Source organism: Scyliorhinus torazame, chromosome 10 (genome assembly GCF_047496885.1).
Source record: "Scyliorhinus torazame isolate Kashiwa2021f chromosome 10, sScyTor2.1, whole genome shotgun sequence".
NCBI lineage: Eukaryota > Metazoa > Chordata > Chondrichthyes > Carcharhiniformes > Scyliorhinidae > Scyliorhinus > Scyliorhinus torazame.
The window spans coordinates 186,306,357-186,326,150 of NC_092716.1; the positions used below are offsets into that span (position 1 = coordinate 186,306,357).

General features: G+C 53.3%; 1 protein-coding gene across 1 annotated transcript in view; it reads right to left on the reverse strand.

Moving 5' to 3' along the window:
• Positions 1–423: 423 nt before the first annotated feature.
• Positions 424–19,794, reverse strand: part of LOC140384433 (malignant fibrous histiocytoma-amplified sequence 1) — a 193,520-nt gene continuing 174,149 nt past the window's right edge. Inside the window, exons 10-11 of the mRNA XM_072466130.1 lie at positions 10,086–10,183; positions 424–1,461 (exon numbers count right to left, since the gene is read on the reverse strand). Coding sequence (XP_072322231.1) covers positions 1,441–1,461; positions 10,086–10,183 — 119 coding nt within the window. The 3' untranslated portion in view covers positions 424–1,440. The remainder of the gene's footprint in view (positions 1,462–10,085; positions 10,184–19,794) is intronic.

Here is a 19,794-nt window from a genome sequence, read left to right on the forward strand (position 1 = left end):
CAGACACGGGGAGAAAGTGCAGACTCCACACAGTGACCAAGCCGGGAATCGAACCTGGGGCCCTGGAGCTGTGAAGCAGCCATGCTAACCACTGTGCTACCATGCTGCCCTCCTGATGATCTTCCTAATCTAATCCTTCCTTCCCCCAATCTCTCCAGCCAACTCAAGAATACCCCACCTGCCACGCTGCCCACTCTCTCCTCACCATTCCCCAGCTGTAACTTGCTGCTGAAAACCTCTCAATCTGGCTGGCTGTGACTGGGTAACGCAAAATAAAAATGTTAATCGGGTCCTGCCGTTAGCTTGGCAGGCCCTGGGAGATAGCCACTGCTTCTAGGTTTTGAAACCAATGAACATCCTCGCAAATCCCTCACCGTAAATATCGGGGGGCAAATGGATCTGACGATCACTGCATTCTTTCTGTCACTGAATTCTGGATCGCAGGTTTATTGATGAGTTGAGGTCATGGACAACAACAGCAAATATTCATATAGCGCATTTACAATAACCTCCACACAATATACAATAAAAGGGGTGAATGGAGGTCCTTTACATACTATTGTAGTTAATAAGGAGCCCCGAAAACGCAAGTCAAAAGTAGTTTATTTCCCACTCACAGTTAGAAAATACAGTAACTAAGCAACACTCCAAATCTCAGCTGGGACCATCCTGAGATGCCAACACCCTCTTGGGCTGACTTTAATCTCAGGGAATTTTTTTTTTTTTTTAATTTAGATTACCCAATTATTTTGTCCAATTAAGGGGCAATTTAGTGTGGCCAATCCACCTACTCTGCACATTTTTGGGTTGTGGGAACCCATGCAGACACGGGGAGAATGTGCAAACTCCACACGGACAGTGACCCAGAGCCGGAATCGAACCTGGGACCTCAGCGCCGTGAGGCGGCTGTGCTAACCACTAGGCCACCGTGCTGCCCCTAAATCTCGGGGAATTACCGAGCTCTGCTGTTAGGCCTACGCCTATCAGCGAGGGAGCTCGTATTCCATGAGCCCCACAGAGGGATCGATCGCGTCTCGTGAGGGTTATAACACATACAGTCCCCAGCATCGGCTTTTGAGGATCAAATGAGGAAAGAGACACTGAGCAGCCTCAAAAAGTAGATTCAAATTGCCACAAGATCGTATCTAACTAAAACTGTTTTGTACAAAGGATCTCAAAGAATTGAATGTGTCCAGTTGCCTTCACTCTATCCCAGTGCTGATGAATCTTCACCCAATCATTTCACAGAGCCATGTGCCAACACTCACAGGGCCACTGGAGTCGGGTCTGGATTGAGCACCATGGTCGGAGAGCGGTGCCACTGAACTCTTTCCAGGTGTGGCACAGAGATAAAGAAAAGCACATTGGGTTGCCCGAGTCTGTCAATATTTTACTTTCAGCTCCAGCAATGGATAAATGTTATCATTTTCTCTGGAATGGTTAGGAGCCATGATGGAATTCCTGTGGAGATAGAAAATGTCACTATATTAGGTTTCAAATTTCCGTGCTTACAAATTAACACAAGTATCTCCAAAATGGAGTATAATATAGAAACATAGAAAATAGAAGCAGGAGGAGACCATTCAGCCTTCCAGCCTGTTCTGCCATTCATTATGATCATTGCTGATCATCCAACTCAATAGCCTGCTCCTGCCTTTACCCCATATCCTTTGATCCCCTTTGCCCCAATGCTATATCTAACTGCTTCCTGAAAACATACATGTTTTGGCCTCAACTACTTTCTGTGGTGGTGAATTCCATAGGCTGACCACTCTCTGGGTGAAGAAATGTCTCCACATCTCTGTCTTAAAAGGTCTACTCCGTATCCTCAGACTGTGACCCCTGGTTCTGCAAAGCCCCACAAATGGGAACATCTTTCTTGCATCTACCCTGTCCAGTCCTGTTTGATGGGTTTCTATGCAATCCCTCCTCATTCTTCTGAACTCCAGCAAATACAATCCTTTTTATTTTTCTCTTTTTTAAAAATAAAGTTAGCGCACCCAATTCATTCTTTCCAATTAAGGGGCAGTTTAGCGTGGCCAATCCACCTACCCTTGCACATCTTTGGGTTGTGGGGGCGAAACCCACGCAAACACGGGGAGAATGTGCAAACTCCACACAGACAGTGACCCAGAGCCAGGATCGAACCTGGGACCTCAGCGCCATGAGGCAGCAGGGCTAACCCACTGCACCACCGTGCTGCCCGCAAATACAATCCTAACCAACTCAATCTCTCCTCATACATCAGTCCTGCCATCCCAGGAATCAGCCTGGTAAACCTCCTCTGCACTCCTTCTAGATCAAGAACATCGTTCCACAACTAAGGAGACCAAAACTGTACACAATATACCAGGTATGGCCTCACCAAGGCCCTGTATAATTGCAGCAAGGTATCCCAGCTCCTGAACTCGAACCTTCTCACTATGAAGGCCAACATACCATTTGCCTTCTTTACCTCCTGTTGTACCTGCATGTTTATTTTCAGTGACTGGTGTATAAGAACACCAAGGTCTTGTTGTACATTCCTCTCTCTCAATTTATAGCCATTCAGATAATAATCTGCCTTCCCATTTTTTCTTCCAAAGTGGATAACATAGAATAAGAATAACGACATAGAACATACAGTGCGGAAGGAGGCCATTCGGCCCATCGAGTCTGCACCGACCCACTTAAACCCTCACTTCCACCCTATCCCCGTAACCCAATAACCCCTCTCAACCTTTTTGGTCACTAAGGGCAATTTAGCATGGCCAATCCACCTAACCTGCACGTCTTTGGACTGCGGGAGGAAAACGGAGCACCCGGAGGAAACCCACGCAGACACTGGGAGAACGTGCAGACTCCGCACAGACAGTGACCCAGCGGGGAATCGGGGAAATGTGAATAACCTCACATTTACCCAAATTATACTGCATCTGCCATTCATTTGCCCATTCACTCAACTTGTCCAAACCACACTGAAAGATCTTTGCATCCTCTTCACAGCTCACCCTCCCACCCAGCTTTGTGTCACCTGCAAATTTGGAGATATTACATTTCGTACCCTCATCTAAATCATTAATATATATTGTGAATAGCTGGGGTCCCAGCACCAATCCCTGCGGTACTGCACTAGTCACTGCCTGCCATTTGGAAAAAGACCTGTTAATTCCTACTCTTTGTTTCCTGTCTGCCAACCAGTTTTCTATCCATCTCAATACACTATGCTGAAAGGGTTAAAAATCATGCAGGTTTAAATAAAACCTAACAGGCTCACACGGGCTGCTGCTTGCTAATTGATACATTTTTAAAGACAGAAACTAGTGATAAGAAACCAGTTGCTACAGCACAAACCGTCTACAGATAAGCATTCAAGAACCCTTGTTCTATTAATTATAGCAAGGATGTAGTCACACAGCTTACACACCAAATTTCAGTTGATCATTATGCAGCTGTCGCCCTTCTGTGCCTTACAAAACAATGGAATGGGAGTATGAGTACCACAGCTCAGATCGTTATCTTACTCATTTCTAGCAGTTAGTAGATAAGTAGAGACAAATATGCGCTTGACGATATTCTAATAATACACATGTGCCTTGATAACGATTGGTAATTATACTCATATGTAATACAAAAGGAAATCCTAACTGTTAGTTGTGAAAGGACATGGATAACTTTTAAACAAATGTATTATTTTGATTCGTATATGTTAATTACTTTGAAGATACATAAGAGTATAATTTGTTTGCACTGGAATGCTACTTTGGGCTGAGTTGAGTGCTTAAATTGGAGTTTTGTGACTGAGGGACTTTGGTGAGGTGGGAGTGAGGTGCTCCTTTCATTTTCTACCTCTTCTCAAAGGCGAGCGGTGAGCTTGCAGGGGGGACCATCAGGGCCACCAACAGCGGCTTTCAGAGGTGAGGCCATACTTCAGAAAGTGATGTAGGACCAACGGGCGCAGCTGATTGGTGACCAAGTCCAGATGGGTATTTTTCAAACTATATAAAGTGGTAAGTCATTGTTTTAGCAAGGGGAGGGATTTAGTTGGTTAATTCCTTTTTGAATATAAAATTCTTCTAACATTGTATATTTAAAGGGTTTAGTCATGGCAGGAGAGGTCAAAGCCATGGTATGCTCTTCCTGCTCTATGTGGGTAGCCGGGCACAATTCCGGCCCCGGGATCAGTACGTGTACAGAACGTGTGTCCAGCTGCAGTTCCTGGAAGCTCGGTTTTCAGAGCTGAAACGGCAGCTGGGGACACTGTGGAGCATCCGCGGGTCGGAGAGCATGTTCAGAGAGGTGGTCCCACCGCAGCTGAAGGGACTTGAGGAAGGAAGGAAATGGGTGACCACCAGGCAGTCCAAGAGAAACGGGCAGGTAGTTTAGGGGTCCCTTGGGGTCCTGCTTGCAAATCAATATCCCATTTTGGAGGCTGATGAAGGCCCTGGTTCCCCCAAAATAGGGAATTGTGGCTGTCAACGTGATTCCAGGATGGTGTGCTGCCTCCCTGGTGCCAAAGTCTGGGATGTCACTGTACGGCTGCAGTTCATCCTGAAGAGAGAGAATGATAACGCAGAGGTCATGGTGTATGTTGGTATTACTGACCAAGGATGAGGCCTTGCATCAAGAATTCAGGGAACAAAGGATGGTGTAGTGGTTAGCACTGCTGCCTACGGCACTGAGGACCCAGGTTCGATCCCAGCCCCGGGTCACTCTCTGTGTGAAGTCCATGTCTGTGTGGGTCACACACCCCACAACACAAAAAGCTGCACTCTCAGAGGGTCAGTACTGAGGGAGTGCTGCACTGTCAGAGAGTCAGTACTGAGGGAGTGCTGCACTGTCAGGGGGTCAATACTGAGGCAGAGCTGCACTGTCAGGGGGTCAGTACTGAGGGAGTCCTGCACTGTCAGAGGGTCAGTACTGAGGGAGTGCTGCAGTGTCAGAGGGACAGTACTGAGGGAGTGCTGCACTGTCAGAGGGTCAGTACTGAGGGAGCGCTGCACTGTCAGAGGGTCAGTACTGAGGGAGCGCTGCACTGTCATAGGGTCAGTACTGAGGGAGCACTGCACTGTCGGAGGGTCAGTACTGAGGGAGCGCTGCAGAACGGGACAAACACCAAATACCCTGACGGAAGCCTCCGTGTGTTTGTGACTGCTCACCACATCGCCTCCACCGGACATCTTCCTGTGTACATTTTAAGAACTGTACTCCATCTAAAGGCTTAGGCGGAGGGATTGGGGTTCTGTCTGAGCTTTTAGTGGGTGTTTGTTCTTAGAGAAGTTAGGGGGCTGGATTCTCCGCAGCCCCGCGGCGAAATCGAGTTCGTTGCGGGGGCGGTGAATGGTCGTTTACGAGGAAATCGGGACCGACGCTCGGGAACTGCCCGCGCGCGAATTGCGCGCTAGGGGGCCATTGACTGAGGCCCCCCCCCCCGCCCTTCTCTGGGCAAAACTGGCCGAGCTCCCAACAGCGGTTCTAACCACGTATCGGCCATCGGGAACCTTGGGAGACGGCTGCGGACTCAGTCCGCGGCTACCCTGGTGGGGGTTGGGGGAAATCAATCACTTGGAGGGGGGGGGGGGGTTCATGGACGGCCAGGGGAGCGATCGGGTGGCATGGATCCACAGGCACGCGCGATCCCGGGGGGGGGGGGGGGGGGGGGCCTACATTTTGGATGATGGTCCGCAGTCCGGGTCCGCCATCGCGCACGGTGCGGCTGCTGCAGGCGGGGGAGAGGGGGCGAGGTTTATCATTGATACGTTGTTGTGTTGACTTTGATTTCTGCCATGTGCGGAGGTCACCCTGTTAGCAATATAGTTAGTTAACAGGAGTGGAGAAGGGAGGATGTCTGCTGCTTGTTACCAGGGGGCTGGGTTGTTTTTAAGGTAATGAGCTTCGGCTTTTTGTTTCTGTTTTGTTTGGGCATGGGGACAGGGAAGGGGGGGAGGGGGCTTCTGTACTTCGGTTGGTTGTTTGGTTGGTATTCAGGATGGGATTGGGCTGGGAGGAGGAGGCAGAGAGGGATGGGGGAGACTGCTGATTGTGAAAATCCCTTTGTTTTGGGGCTGGCTTTATGGGGTTGGTGGCAGCCTTCTTGAGTGGGCCTGGAGCTGGCGCAGGTTGAGGCACTGCTGGATTGCCCCATGGGGTGGTATGGCTGATATTGGGTGGGGGGGGGGGTGCTGAGAAGTCTGAAGGCGGATGTGTTTGATGCGACCATCAATTCACTGAGAGACACGTTGAGAAGTAAATCGTGGTTTTAATCAGCTTATAACTGAGCCTGCCTGTGACCGGTACAACAATGAATGCGGCCCCGCAGGTCAGCTGCCTTTATACTTCCTGTAAGGGGTGGAGTCATGGGCGAGCCCGTACATGCCCCGACATATCCCCCTGTGGGTGAAGCCGTACAATGGCCCATTGGTGGAGCCCACAGGGTTAAATACATAACGTAACACGATACAGCAGTAACATGATATCACAGTGCACTGGTGAATTAACAGTAGTTCCATTCACCACAGTGTGAGACCCATTTAAGAATTAAGGATCAAATGAGGATGTGGAAGAGATGGGTGGGGCTGTTATATCACTCGGGTTTTGATTGTAGGGCGCGGGGGCTGCAGTTTGATTAATAAGAGGGTGGCTTTTCCTGTGGGCCATATATTGGCAGACTCAGGTGGGAGGTATGTAATAGTCAGTGGGTCATTGGCGGGCATGCCGGTGGTGCTGGTGAATGCGTATGCACCAAACTGGGATGACAGGGTGTCACAGTGGCACAACGGTTAGCACTGCAGCCTCACAGCTCCAGGGACCTGGGTTCAATATCGACCTTTGGTGACTGTGTGGAGTTTGCACCTTTTCCCCGTGTCTGCGTGGGTTTCCTCCAGGTCCACCGGTTTCCTTACACAGTCCAATGATGTGCAGGTTAGGTGAATTGACCATAATAAATTGCACGTGTCCAAAAGTTACAGGGATAGGGCAGGGGATTGGGCCTAGTTGCACTGCTCTTTAGGAGGGTCAGTGCTGACTCGATGGGCCAAATGGCCACCTTCTACACTGTAGTGATTCTGTGACATGGCAATTCATTAACAAGGTGTTGGTGTCTATCCCAGATCTTGATTCTCATCAGCCAATTATGGGCGGGGGACTTTGATTATGGTTTGGATCCTAGACTGGATAGGTGAAGTTCGAAGTCTCTGAGTTCATCTGGGGTGGCAAAGAGGTTATTGGTGTTTCATGGAACAAATGGGGGAACAGACCCGTGGAGGTTGAAGTTTCTGAGGGATCTGGGGCGGGATTCTGCGGGAATCGTCGGGACGGGCAACTCTGGCGCGAAGGAGTGGCGTGAACCACTCCGGCATCGGCCGCCCCAAAGGTGCGGAATCCTCGGCACCTTTAGGGGCTTGGGCCGGCCCTGGAGTGGTTTGCGCCGCACCGGCCGGCAGGGAAGGGGCTTGGCGCCATGCCAACTGGCGCCGCAGGGCCTCCGCCAGCTGGCGCGTGTGCGGCGTCATCCCAGCGCATGCGCAGAGGGCTTCATCCCCGCACCGACCATGGCGGACGGCTACAGCCGCCAGTGCGGACGATAGAGTGCCCCCATGGCACAGGCCCGCCAGCGGATCGGTGGGCCCCGATCGCGAGCCAGGCCACCGCGGGGGCATCTCCCGGGGCGAGATCCTCCCACGCACCCCCTCCCCCCCCCCCTAGAACCCTGGAGGCCGCCCGCGCCGCCAGGTCCCACTGGTAAGGACCTATTCTTATTTCTCCAGCGGGACCAGCAACAAACGGGCGGCCACTAGGCTCATCGCGGGCCGGAGAATCGCCGGGGGGTGCCGCTGCCAGCGGCCGCCGACTGGCGCGGCGCGATTCCCGCCCCCGCCAAAACCCCAGCGCCAGAGAATTCGGCAGCCGGCGGGTGCGGGATTCACGCCGCCCCCCCCGGCGATTCTCCGACCCGGCGGGGGGTCGGAGAATCCCGCCCAAGGAGTTTTCACGTTTACCGGTTTACCCCCGAATAGACATCACTGTGGAGTTTCAGTCGGCGCCGGTGCTAGCCCCTCACCGGTATTGGAATCGGTGAGGGGTCGGCACCGAACCTCCTGTCGTGAAAGTCGACACAATCTATGCTGGTGTCAGCACTTTGTCTCCAGAACGGAGAATCAAGCCCATGGTAATTTGATAAGGTGGATTCAAAATTGGCTTAGTTGTAGGAGTCAGAGGGTGATGACAGACGGCTGCTTTGGTGACTGGAAATGAGTGTCCAGTGGTACACCACAAGGATCTGTGCTGGGGCCCCTATTATTCGTCATTTATGTAAACAACATAGATGACTATGTGGGGGTGGGGGGGGGGGGGGGGGGTGTAGAAAAAGTTTGCTGATGACACAAAGATTGTCTGGGTGGGAGTGTCTTGGATTACAGGAAGAGAGAGCTGGGATGGTCAAATGGGTTGATAAGTGGCAGATGGAATTTAACCCTGAAAAATGTGATGTGATACACTTTGGAAGGAGAACTTTGCCAAGGATGTACTTCAATGAAAAGCCTTGAACTGAGAAATTCCAAGGAACAAAGGGTCTTTGGCGTGTTTGTCCTTAGATCTCTGAAGGCAGGACTGGTTAATAGGGTGGTGAAAAATGCATATGGGAGACTTGCCTTTATCAATCGAGGCATAGATTACAAAAGCCAAGAGGTCAAGAGAGAACTTTGATGAGGCCACAGCTGAAATACTGTGCGCAATTCTGGTCGCCACATTATAGAAAGGATGTGATTGGATTGGATGGGGTGCCGAGGAGATTCGCCAGGATGTTGCCTGGGATGGAACATTTAAGTTATGAAGAGAGGTTGGGTAGGCTTTGGTTGTTTTCGTTGGAGCAAAGACCGAGGGGGCGACCTGATCGAGGAGCACAAGATTATGAAGGACATGGTGGATAGGGAGCAGCTGTTCCCCTTAGTTGAAGGGTCAGTTACGAGGGGACTCAATTTCAAGGTGCGGGGCAGGAGGTTTTGAGGGGATGTGATGAAAAACCTTTTTTACCCAGAGGGTGGTGATGGTCTGGAATGCATTATCTGGGATGGTGGTAGAGATGGGTTGCCTCACGTACTTTAAAAAGTACCAGGAACACATTTGGCACGTCATAACATTCAAGATTATGGGCCAAGTGCGGGCAAATGGGATTAGGTAGATAGGTCAGGTATTTTCATGTGTTGATGCAGACTTGATGGGCTGTAGGGCCTCATTTGCACTGTATTTTCTGTGATTCTCTGTATTCTTTGTGACTGGGGAACTGGCAAGCCACATAGTGGATGCTTACCTCCTCTGCTATAGCTGGAATAAATTTCTTGAATTGAAATTTTTTAGTGTCATCCGGTCAGTTGGGGAGTAAGGAACACAATAGCCGAATAGATATGAAACTCCCGCAACAACCCCTAATCCCATGCACTTTAATTTTACGTGATAATTTCTTATGTGGGACTTGGTCGAAAGCATGGATTTATTTGGACTTTCAAATAAACCACATCCACTGGCTCCCCCCATCATTCTCCCAGAAATTTATATTTTTCTAGCCAGAAAATTGTACAACTAGCACACACTTTCTGACTTCTGTGTCACACTTAAAAATATAAGTAACTTGATACAGGAGTCAGAGACTTGTCTCAATTGCTTGGGAGATTGCATGGGCAATGTGTTCACTAATGCCCTTCATGTGTTTTCAGGTTTAACTCCAGCTCAGACAGGCTTGAAAGATTTCCTAGTTCTTCTTACAAACGGGTTTTGGATCGTCCAATCCTCAATCTTACTTGAAAAGACCACCAAGGCCAATAATGTGAACGAGAACATCACACAGGAGCAATCTGCTGGGGGTCCATGTCTTGTTCTATGCCTGCCCTCAAATAATTCTACCCCAGGTCCTGGGAACAGCACATCACCCTCAAGCACTGACATCTCTTTATGTTGGTGCTGATTATAGAGTTCTCTGACATTCATGGATCTCAATGTGCCGAGTGTGAGATGCAGATTTGCAATAAGAGGAGCAAGTAATGGAATACCGTCAGAGAATTCGGACATGTCCTTCAGACAGAGTTCCATCACAGCCAAAATGATAGATTTACCTGTTCCTCTATGTTCATTGTACAGGAGCCACTGACAAAGTTTCCAGTTATGTTATAAGTGCTGTGGATATTCTGTTGAGTCGGGGGGCTCTTTGCATCTGTAAAATCAAAGGCGATTAACTTTAGCCCATGAACTGGAAGACAATGGAGTCAGGAGATTATGGATTAGGAAAATAATTTGGTTTATTTAATTCATCCAGAATAACCCTAAAACTAGACACACCCACTATGCCAAAGACTCCCCACTGTAGCCATCTGGGTTGGCCAACTCCCGATGTAAAATGGAGAACAGCAAAGGCTGCAGGGAAATTCAGCCAACACAGGCAGAAACCAGCAGGTGCAAGTTTACTGTGTATTAAACTCTGCAAAAGCCCAGACAGCATCGATACAAGCAGCCATCTGCATAATAATGTAGCAGCCATCTACATACTAATAAGCAATCCCCGGGAACAATTGCAACATTTGGGACAAACAAAGCTAAGCCAGACTCCCCGGCGCCAGCAGGAGCCAACACAAAAGAGGTTAACGGACACCTCAAGACCGCCCATCGATCAGGGAACCGCTCCAGTATTGGAGAAATCGAACCAAGTGATTGGAACAAAGTCCAATCACCTGGAACCAGGTACAGAGTCTGCCCCGAAAGGCGGGAAGCCCCTGGGGACTATAAAGTTAAGCCCCTAAGCTCAAATCGTTCTTCTTGACCGGGTCACCCAGCAACGCGAACCAACCTTGACCGTGATCAGTTCAACTGCCGCCGAAATCCAGTAAGTCTTAAGTCAACGCTCGCTACGTGATAGGCGCTCCTAGCTACCAATCCATACCAACTTCGAATCCCGCAGACTCAGAACCCGAACGAAAGGCCATTTGTTCCCCTGACCTGGTGGGCCAGTCCGAAGCTAAGTATAGGCCTGTTAGTTGTAGAAGTAGCTTAGACGTAGAATTTGTGCATGAGTAGCGATTACTGTGTATAATAAATGTGCTTTGATTTGAATCTTACTAATCGGTGTATTGAGTTATTGATCATTACTTGAACTTGAACCTTGTGGCGGTATCATAAAGATACCTGGCGACTCGAGAGCAACGGTTATAAAACAGAGCCAACTGAACCAACCAAAAGTTAGCAACACCACCCTCCCCTAATCAAACTGTGCAGCCCAACTCCAAACCCACTATCCTTGTATAGTCCCTCAACACTCCCCACAACATCCCTATTCTCCACATGCAACAGCCAACATTCCACTACCACACTCTCCAAAACACCCCACATGCCTCTTGCAAAAACTCCCCACTCCACCACCACACTCTCCCACTCCACCACAGAGCTGGGCTGAGAGGTGGCAAATGGAGTTTAATGTAGAGAAGTGTGAGGTGATTCACTTTTGAAGGAATAACAGGAATGCGGAATATTTGGCTAATGGAAAAGTTCTTGAAAGTGTGGATGAGCAGAGGGATCTAGGTGTCCATGTACATAGATCCCTGAAAGTTGCCACCCAGGTTGATAGGGTTGTGAAGAAGGCCTATGGAGTGTTGGCCTTTATTGGTAGAGGGATTGAGTTCCGGAGTCAGGAGGTCATGTTGCAGCTGTACAGAACTCTGGTACGGCCGCATTTGGAGTATTGCGTACAGTTCTGGTCACCGCATTATAGGAAGGACGTGGAGGCTTTGGAGCGGGTGCAGAGGAGATTTACCAGGATGTTGCCTGGTATGGAGGGAAAATCTTATGAGGAAAGGCTGATGGACTTGAGGTTGTTTTCGTTGGAGAGAAGAAGGTTAAGAGGAGACTTAATAGAGGCATACAAAATGATCAGGGGGTTGGATAGGGTGGACAGTGAGAGCCTTCTCCCGCGGATGGAAATGGCTGGCACGAGGGGACATAGCTTTAAACTGAGGGGTAATAGATATAGGACAGAGGTCAGAGGTAGGTTCTTTACGCAAAGAGTAGTGAGGCCGTGGAATGCCCTACCTGCTACAGTAGTGAACTCACCAACATTGAGGGCATTTAAAAGTTTATTGGATAAACATATGGATGATAATGGCATAGTGTAGGTTAGATGGCTTTTGTTTCGGTGCAACATTGTGGGCCGAAGGGCCTGTACTGCGCTGTATTGTTCTATGTTCTACAGCAGCCCCCAACACTCCCCTGCTCCATCTACCATATCCCCTGCTACACACCCCAACACTCCCCACTATTCTACTCCCCACACATGGGGGTGAATTCTCAGTCAGCCAACGGCGGTATCGGGGTCCATGATGCGGCTGAGAATCGCGAAATCAGGATCGGCAGCAGGCGCCAGTGTCCGCCAATCTGAACGTGATGCTCTGACCCCACGCTACTGCCGGAATCGAGATTCATGCCCACGCGCCAGCAGGAGGATGTAAATAAATCCATGTAGCGGGCCAGGCACCCTATGCTCCTGCCTTTTGTAATTCTCTGGTCACCGGGGCCGGGAATCACGTGGACAGGGATCACTTGTGATGTCTACCAGCATAGCCCTGGCATAATGGACCTTGCAATGGGCCAAGGGGGTAACTCCCCTCATTTCCCTCCCCGGGATCCCCTTAATAGAGAGACCCCCCAGGGACTCCATGAATAGGGAGACCCCTCCAGGACCCCTGAAATAGAGGGACCCTACAAAGAGACCCCCTAACTAGAGGGACCCCACCCACAGACCCGCCCCTCAGAAAAGAGACCCCTGCCTGGAAGCTGGAGACAATAATCACATCAAAGAGAGGTATATGCATTGCAATCAAATGCTTGAGTGATTGGAATGTACTTAGTGCTTATAATGCACTTACCTCTCTTTGGTTAATGTTTGTAAACATTGGGGTTTCGCCACTTAGAGTCACTGATCCACGACAGGATATGAATGAATCAAGGCTGCAGCTGGTTTGTGGAAGCTGTTAATTACAGACCACTACTAGAAAGTTATGAATGGCTTGCAGCTAGTGGATCTGTGGGAGCCAGATGCAGGTCACAGCTGCTCTCCTTCAAGGAATGGCACCTGGAGGCTCCAGGTAAGTGTTAGAGCTGTAATATTTTTCTCTGCCCCTGTCTGGACTGCTCGCTATCCTCCAGACAGGCGTCTAATTTCTGGGGGGGGGGGGGGGGGGGGGGGGGGGAGGGAGAGTGGGTAGAGGTGTGCGGGAGGAAGGGGTGGTCCACGGGTGTCACTTTAGTCAGGGGGTTCCTGGGGGGTGTCTCCCTATTACAGTGGTCCCTGGGGGTTGATCTCCCTATTACAGGGGTCCCTGGGCAGGGGTCTCTCTATTAAAGGATTCCCTGTGGCATGTGGGGGGTCTCCCTCAATAGGGGATCCGAGGAGGGCAAGTCGGGTCCCCCTACTTGGGGGGCACCATGTATAAATTTGCATGACAAGGGATACGGAATTGCATCCCGATTTGTGCTCCCAGGAGGATCATCAAATGGGTGCATTCTCCTCCAGCGGAGCCTCCCTAACGGAGATTTGTTTTTATTATTCGTTCATGGGATGTGGAAGTCACAGGCTATGCCAGAATTTATTGCCCATCTCGAATTGTCCTTGAGGGGGCAGTTATGAGTCAACCATATTGCTGTGGGTCTGACGTCACATGTAGGCCAAGCAAGGTAAGGATGGCAGATTTCCTTCCCTAAAGAAAGTGAACCAGATGGGTTTTTACAACAATTGACAATGTTTTCATGGTTATATTAAACTGCTAATTCCAGATCTTTATTGAATTCAAATTTCACCATGTGGTGGGATTTGAATCTGGGTCCTCAAAGTATTGTTCTCGGTCTCTGGTTAACTAGTCCAGTGACAATACCACCACGTCCCCACCTCCTCCCCATACCAGAATCCAGCCCACTGTCATCAGGGTGAAGAGGGGAGGGAAGAGGCCCATGTGCCGATGTGGGCCAAAATGTCTGCTTTTGTGCCTGTAGGCTTGATATACCTTGATGAGCTCTTTGAAAGAGCTTTCCAATGAATCCCACTCCTCTGCTCATTCCCCACAGTCCCAGGCTCCCACAGTCTCGCAGGCCTCCGCAGTCTCGCAGGCCTCCGCAGTCTCGCAGGCCCCCGCAGTCTCCCAGGCCCCCGCAGTCTCCCAGGCCCCCGCAGTCTCCCAGGCCCCCGCAGTCTCCCAGGCCCCCGCAGTCTCCCAGGCCCCCGCAGTCTCCCAGGCCCCCGCAGTCTCCCAGGCCCCCGCAGTCTCCCAGGCCCCCGCAGTCTCCCAGGCCCCCGCAGTCTCCCAGGCCCCCGCAGTCTCGCAGGCCTCCGCAGTCTCCCAGGCCCCCGCAGTCTCTCAGGCCTCCGCAGTCTCACAGGCCTCCGCAGTCTCACAGGCCCCAGCAGTCTCACAGGCCCCAGCAGTCTCACAGGCCCCAACAGTCTCACAGGCCTCAACAGTCTCACAGGCCTCAACAGTCTCACAGGCGCCAACAGTCTCACAGGCGCCAACAGTCTCACAGGCGCCAACAGTCTCACAGGCGCCAACAGTCTCACAGGCGCCAACAGTCTCACAGGCGCCAACAGGGTCACAGGCACCCGCAGGGTCACAGCCCCCTGCAGTCTCACAGGCACCCGCAGGGTCACAGGCGCCAACAGTCTCACAGGCCCCAACAGTCTCACAGGCCCCAACAGGGTCACAGGCACCCGCAGGGTCACAGGCACCCGTAGGGTCACAGGCCCCCGCAGGGTGCCAGACTCCTGTAATCTCACAGGCCTTTGCAGTGTCACAGGCCCTTGCAGTCTCACTGGCACCCGCAGGGTCACAGACCCAAACAGTCTCAGAGGCCCCAACAATGTCACAGACCCCCGGCATCTCACAGACCCCCGGCAGTCTCACAGGCCCCCGGCACATAACAGGCCCCCGGCAGTCTCACAGACCCCCGGCAGTCTCACAGACCCCCGGCAGTCTCACAGACCCCCGGCACATAACAGGCCCCCGGCAGTCTCACAGACCCCCGGCAGTCTCACAGACCCCCGGCAGTCTCACAGACCTCCGGCACATAGCAGGCCCCGGCAGTCTCACAGGCCCCCGGCAGTCTCACAGTCTCCCGGCAGTCCCACAGTCTCCCGGCAGTCTCACAGACCCCCGGCAGTCTCACAGTCTCCCGGCAGTCTCACAGTCTCCCGGCAGTCCCACAGTCTCCCGGCAGTCTCACAGTCTCCCGGCAGTCTCACAGGCCCCCGGCAGTCTCACAGTCTCCCGGCAGTCTCACAGACCCCCGGCAGTCTCACAGTCTCCCGGCAGTCTCACAGTCTCCCGGCAGTCTCACAGTCTCCCGGCAGTCTCACAGTCTCCCGGCAGTCTCACAGGCCCCCGGCAGTCTCACAGTCTCCAGTCAGTCTCACAGGCCCCCGGCAGTCTCACAGGCCCCCGGCAGTCTCACAGGCCCCCGGCACATAACAGGCCCCCGGCAGTCTCACAGCCCCCCGGCAGTCTCACAGTCTCCCGGCAGTCTCACAGTCTCCCGGCAGTCTCACAGACCACCGGCAGTCTCACAGACCCCCGGCAGTCTCACAGTCTCCCGGCAGTCTCACAGTCTCCCGGCAGTCTCACAGTCTCCCGGCAGTCTCACAGTCTCCCGGCAGTCTCACAGTCTCCCGGCAGTCTCACAGAACCCCGGCAGTCTCACAGACCCCCGGCAGTCTCACAGTCTCCCGGCAGTCTCACAGTCTCCCGGCAGTCTCGCAGTCTCACAGACCCCCGGCAGACTCACAGTCTCCCGGCAGTCTCACAGTCTCCCGGCAGTCTCACAGTCCCCCGGCAGTCTCACAGGCCCCCGGCAGTCTCACAGGCCCCAATAGTCTCAGAGGTCCCTGCAGCCTCACAGACCTCCAGTCTCCAGGGGGGGGGTGTAATGATATGCAGACACGTAACCAATGGGTCATAAGAACAGGACACAACCAATGGGTAATCAGGACACCCAGAGGTGGCACACCATAAGAGGGCACCACACGACCACTATAAAAAGGCAAGGCACACAGGCTGATGCACCATCAATTACACACGAGGCAAGTTGTAGGAAACAAAGTAATGGTTTTAGTACTCTAAGATGTAGCCTGTCTGCTGCTGAACCCAGACTGGAGACAGGGCTACAGATCAGTCAACTATATACAACACCAGTGGGGCGGACCACGGAAGAACAATATATAACAGTGAGTAACAATGGAACAAACAGTAACAGAGAATATATACAGCGCTGTAAGTAACAGTGGAACAACAGTGGAACTACAATAACAGTGGTTCACCACACGGGCCCTGTCTCTTCCACCGGCAGAAACCTAGAGAGTGGTTAACAGCATCGTGTGTGGTTAACAGCACCGTCACACCATAGCACGTGGTCTGGAGCAAGCTCATATAGTCAGTAGAGTATACTGTGTTACTAGAGTCAGATTAGTAGAGTGTAGAACTCATTTAGGAGCTTTGTTAATCGCTCAATAAATACATTCAACTTACCTCAGAATCTGGAGTATCCTTCAGCAATGCCTATACCAAGTAGCGGCTTATGTTACTCAAAGTAACATAACAACACAACAGGCCCCCAGCAGTCTCACAGGCCCCCGGCAGTCTCACAGCCCCCGCAATCTTACAAACCCCCGGCAGTTTCACAGCCCCTGGCACTCTCACAGGCCCCCCGCAGTCTCACAGGCCCCCCGCAGTCTCACAGGCCCCGGCAGTCTCACAGACCCCCGGCATCTCACAGGCCCCCGGCAGTCTCACAGGCCCCCGGCAGTCTCACAGGCCCCCGGCAGTCTCACAGGCCCCGGCAGTCTCACAGGCCCCGGCAGTCTCACACGTCCCGGCAGTCTCACAGGCCCCGGCAGTCTCACAGACCCCCGGCAGTCTCACAGGCCCCCGGCAGTCTCACAGGCCCCCCGCAGTCTCACAGGCCCCGGCAGTCTCACTGACCCCCGGCAGTCTCATAGGCCCCCGGCAGTCTCATAGGCCCCCGGCAGTCTCACTGGCCCCCGGCAGTCTCACAGGCCCCGGCAGTCTCACAGGCCCCGGCAGTCTCACAGGCCCCGGCAGTCTCACAGGCCCCGGCAGTCTCAAAGACCCCCGGCAGTCTCACAGGCCCCCGGCAGTCTCACAGCCCCCGCAATCTTACAAACCCCCGGCAGTTTCACAGCCCCTGGCACTCTCACAGGCCCCCCGCAGTCTCACAGGCCCCCCGCAGTCTCACAGCCCCTGGCAGTCTCACAGGCTTTGGCAGTCTCACATCCCCCGCAGTCTCACAGGCCCCCCGCAGTCTTACAGGCTTCCCGCAGTCTCACAGGCCCCAGCAGTCTCACAGGCCCCGGCAGTCTCACAGGCCCCGGCAGTCTCACAGGCCCCGGCAGTCTCACAGGCCCCCGGCAGTCTCACAGCCCCCGCAATCTTACAAACCCCTGGCAGTTTCACAGCCCCTGGCACTCTCACAGGCCCCCCGCAGTCTCACAGGCCCCCCGCAGTCTCACAGGCCCCCCGCAGTCTCACAGGCTTTGGCAGTCTCACATCCCCGCAGTCTCACAGGCCCCCCGCAGTCTCACAGGCTTCCCGCAGTCTCACAGGCCCCGGCAGTCTCACAGGCCCCGGCAGTCTCACAGGCCCCGGCAGTCTCACAGGCCCCCGGCAGTCTCACAGCCCCCGCAATCTTACAAACCCCTGGCAGTTTCACAGCCCCTGGCACTCTCACAGGCCCCCCGCAGTCTCACAGGCCCCCCGCAGTCTCACAGGCCCCCCGCAGTCTCACAGGCCCCCCGCAGGCTTTGGCAGTCTCACATCCCCGCAGTCTCACAGGCCCCCCGCAGTCTCACAGGCTTCCCGCAGTCTCACAGGCCCCGGCAGTCTCACAGGCCCCGGCAGTCTCACAGGCCCCAGCAGTCTCACATCCCCCGCAGTCTCACAGGTCCCCCGCAGTCTCACAGGCTTCCCGCAGTCTCACAGGCCCCGGCAGTCTCACAGGCCCCGGCAGTCTCACAGGCCCCGGCAGTCTCACAGGCCCCCGGCAGTCTCACAGCCCCCGCAATCTTACAAACCCCTGGCAGTTTCACAGCCCCTGGCACTCTCACAGGCCCCCCGCAGTCTCACAGGCCCCCCGCAGTCTCACAGGCCCCCCGCAGTCTCACAGGCCCCCCGCAGTCTCACAGGCTTTGGCAGTCTCACATCCCCGCAGTCTCACAGGCCCCCCGCAGTCTCACAGGCTTCCCGCAGTCTCACAGGCCCCGGCAGTCTCACAGGCCCCGGCAGTCTCACAGGCCCCAGCAGTCTCACATCCCCCGCAGTCTCACAGGTCCCCCGCAGTCTCACAGGCTTCCCGCAGTCTCACAGGCCCCGTCAGTCTCACAGGCTCCGTCAGTCTCACATCCCCCGCAGTCTCTCAGGCCCCGGCAGTCTCTCAGGCCCCGGCAGTCTCTCAGGCCCCGGCAGTCTCTCAGGCCCCGGCAGTCTCACAGGCCCCGGCAGTCTCACAGGCCCCGGCAGTCTCACAGGCCCCGTCAGTCTCACATTCCACGCAGTCACTCAGGCCCCATCAGTTTCACATCCCCCGCAGTCTCTCAGGCCCCGGCAGTCTCACAGGCCCCGGCAGTCTCACATCCCCCGCAGTCTCTCAGGCCACGGCAGTCTCACAGGCCCCGGCTGTCTCACAGGCCCCGGCAGTCTCACAGGCCCCGGCAGTCTCACAGGCCCCGGCAGTCTCACAGGCCTCCGCAGTCTCTGTCGTAAACACCGTTGATCATACACTGCATGTATTACGGTACTGCCATTGTACTCCAGTCATTACAGTAAATCCCGGCCTGCTGGCCCCACCCAGCAGGCTCTGTATTAAAGTGTACGCTCTCCTGCGTTGCCCCCATTCTGGTTCCAGCTGCAGGAGGCTTAACATCTAGTACAATAAAGCCTCAATTGTTCACCGTTCGTCTCGTGGTCATTGATGGTACATCAATTTATTGTGCTAGAATTTGAAGATGAATGTCTTACTCAAGCCGGATCGCCTGGAGCTGAACCCCCACGCAGCCGACGCCACAGCCACTTTCGAGCATTGGCTAGCCTGCTTTGAAGGATATCTCAAGCATCCACAGAAGTCATCTCAGACCCACAGAAGCTCCAAAAACTCTACGCACGTGTGAGCCCACATGTTTTCCTCCTCATTCGGGACGCTCCCACTTACACGGAAGCGATGGAACTGCTGAAAGGTCAGTACATCAAGACTGTTAACCAGGTGCTCGCCAGGCACCTCCTGGCCACGAGATGGCAACTCCCGGGGGAGTCCCAGGACAATTTCAAAGAACAAAGAACAAAGAAAAGTACAGCACAGGAACAGGCCCTTCGGCCCTCCAAGCCCGTGCCGACCATGCTGCCCGACTAAACTACAATCTTTTACACTTCCTGGGTCCGTATCCCTCTATTCCCATCTATTCATGTATTTGTCAAGATGCCCCTTAAATGTCACTCTCGTCCCTGCTTCCACCACCTCCTCCGGCAGCGAGTTCCAGGCACCCACTACCCTCTGTGTAAAAAAACTTGCCTCGTACATCTACTCTAAACCTTGCCCCTCGCACCTTAAACCTATGCCCCCTAGTAATTGACCACTCTACCCTGGGGAAAAGCCTCTGACTATCCACTCTGTCTATGCCCCTCATAATTCTGTAGACCTCTATCAGGTCGCCCCTCAACCTCCGTCGTTCCAGTGAGAACAAACCGAGTTTATTCAACCGCTCCTCATAGCTAATGCCCTCCATAC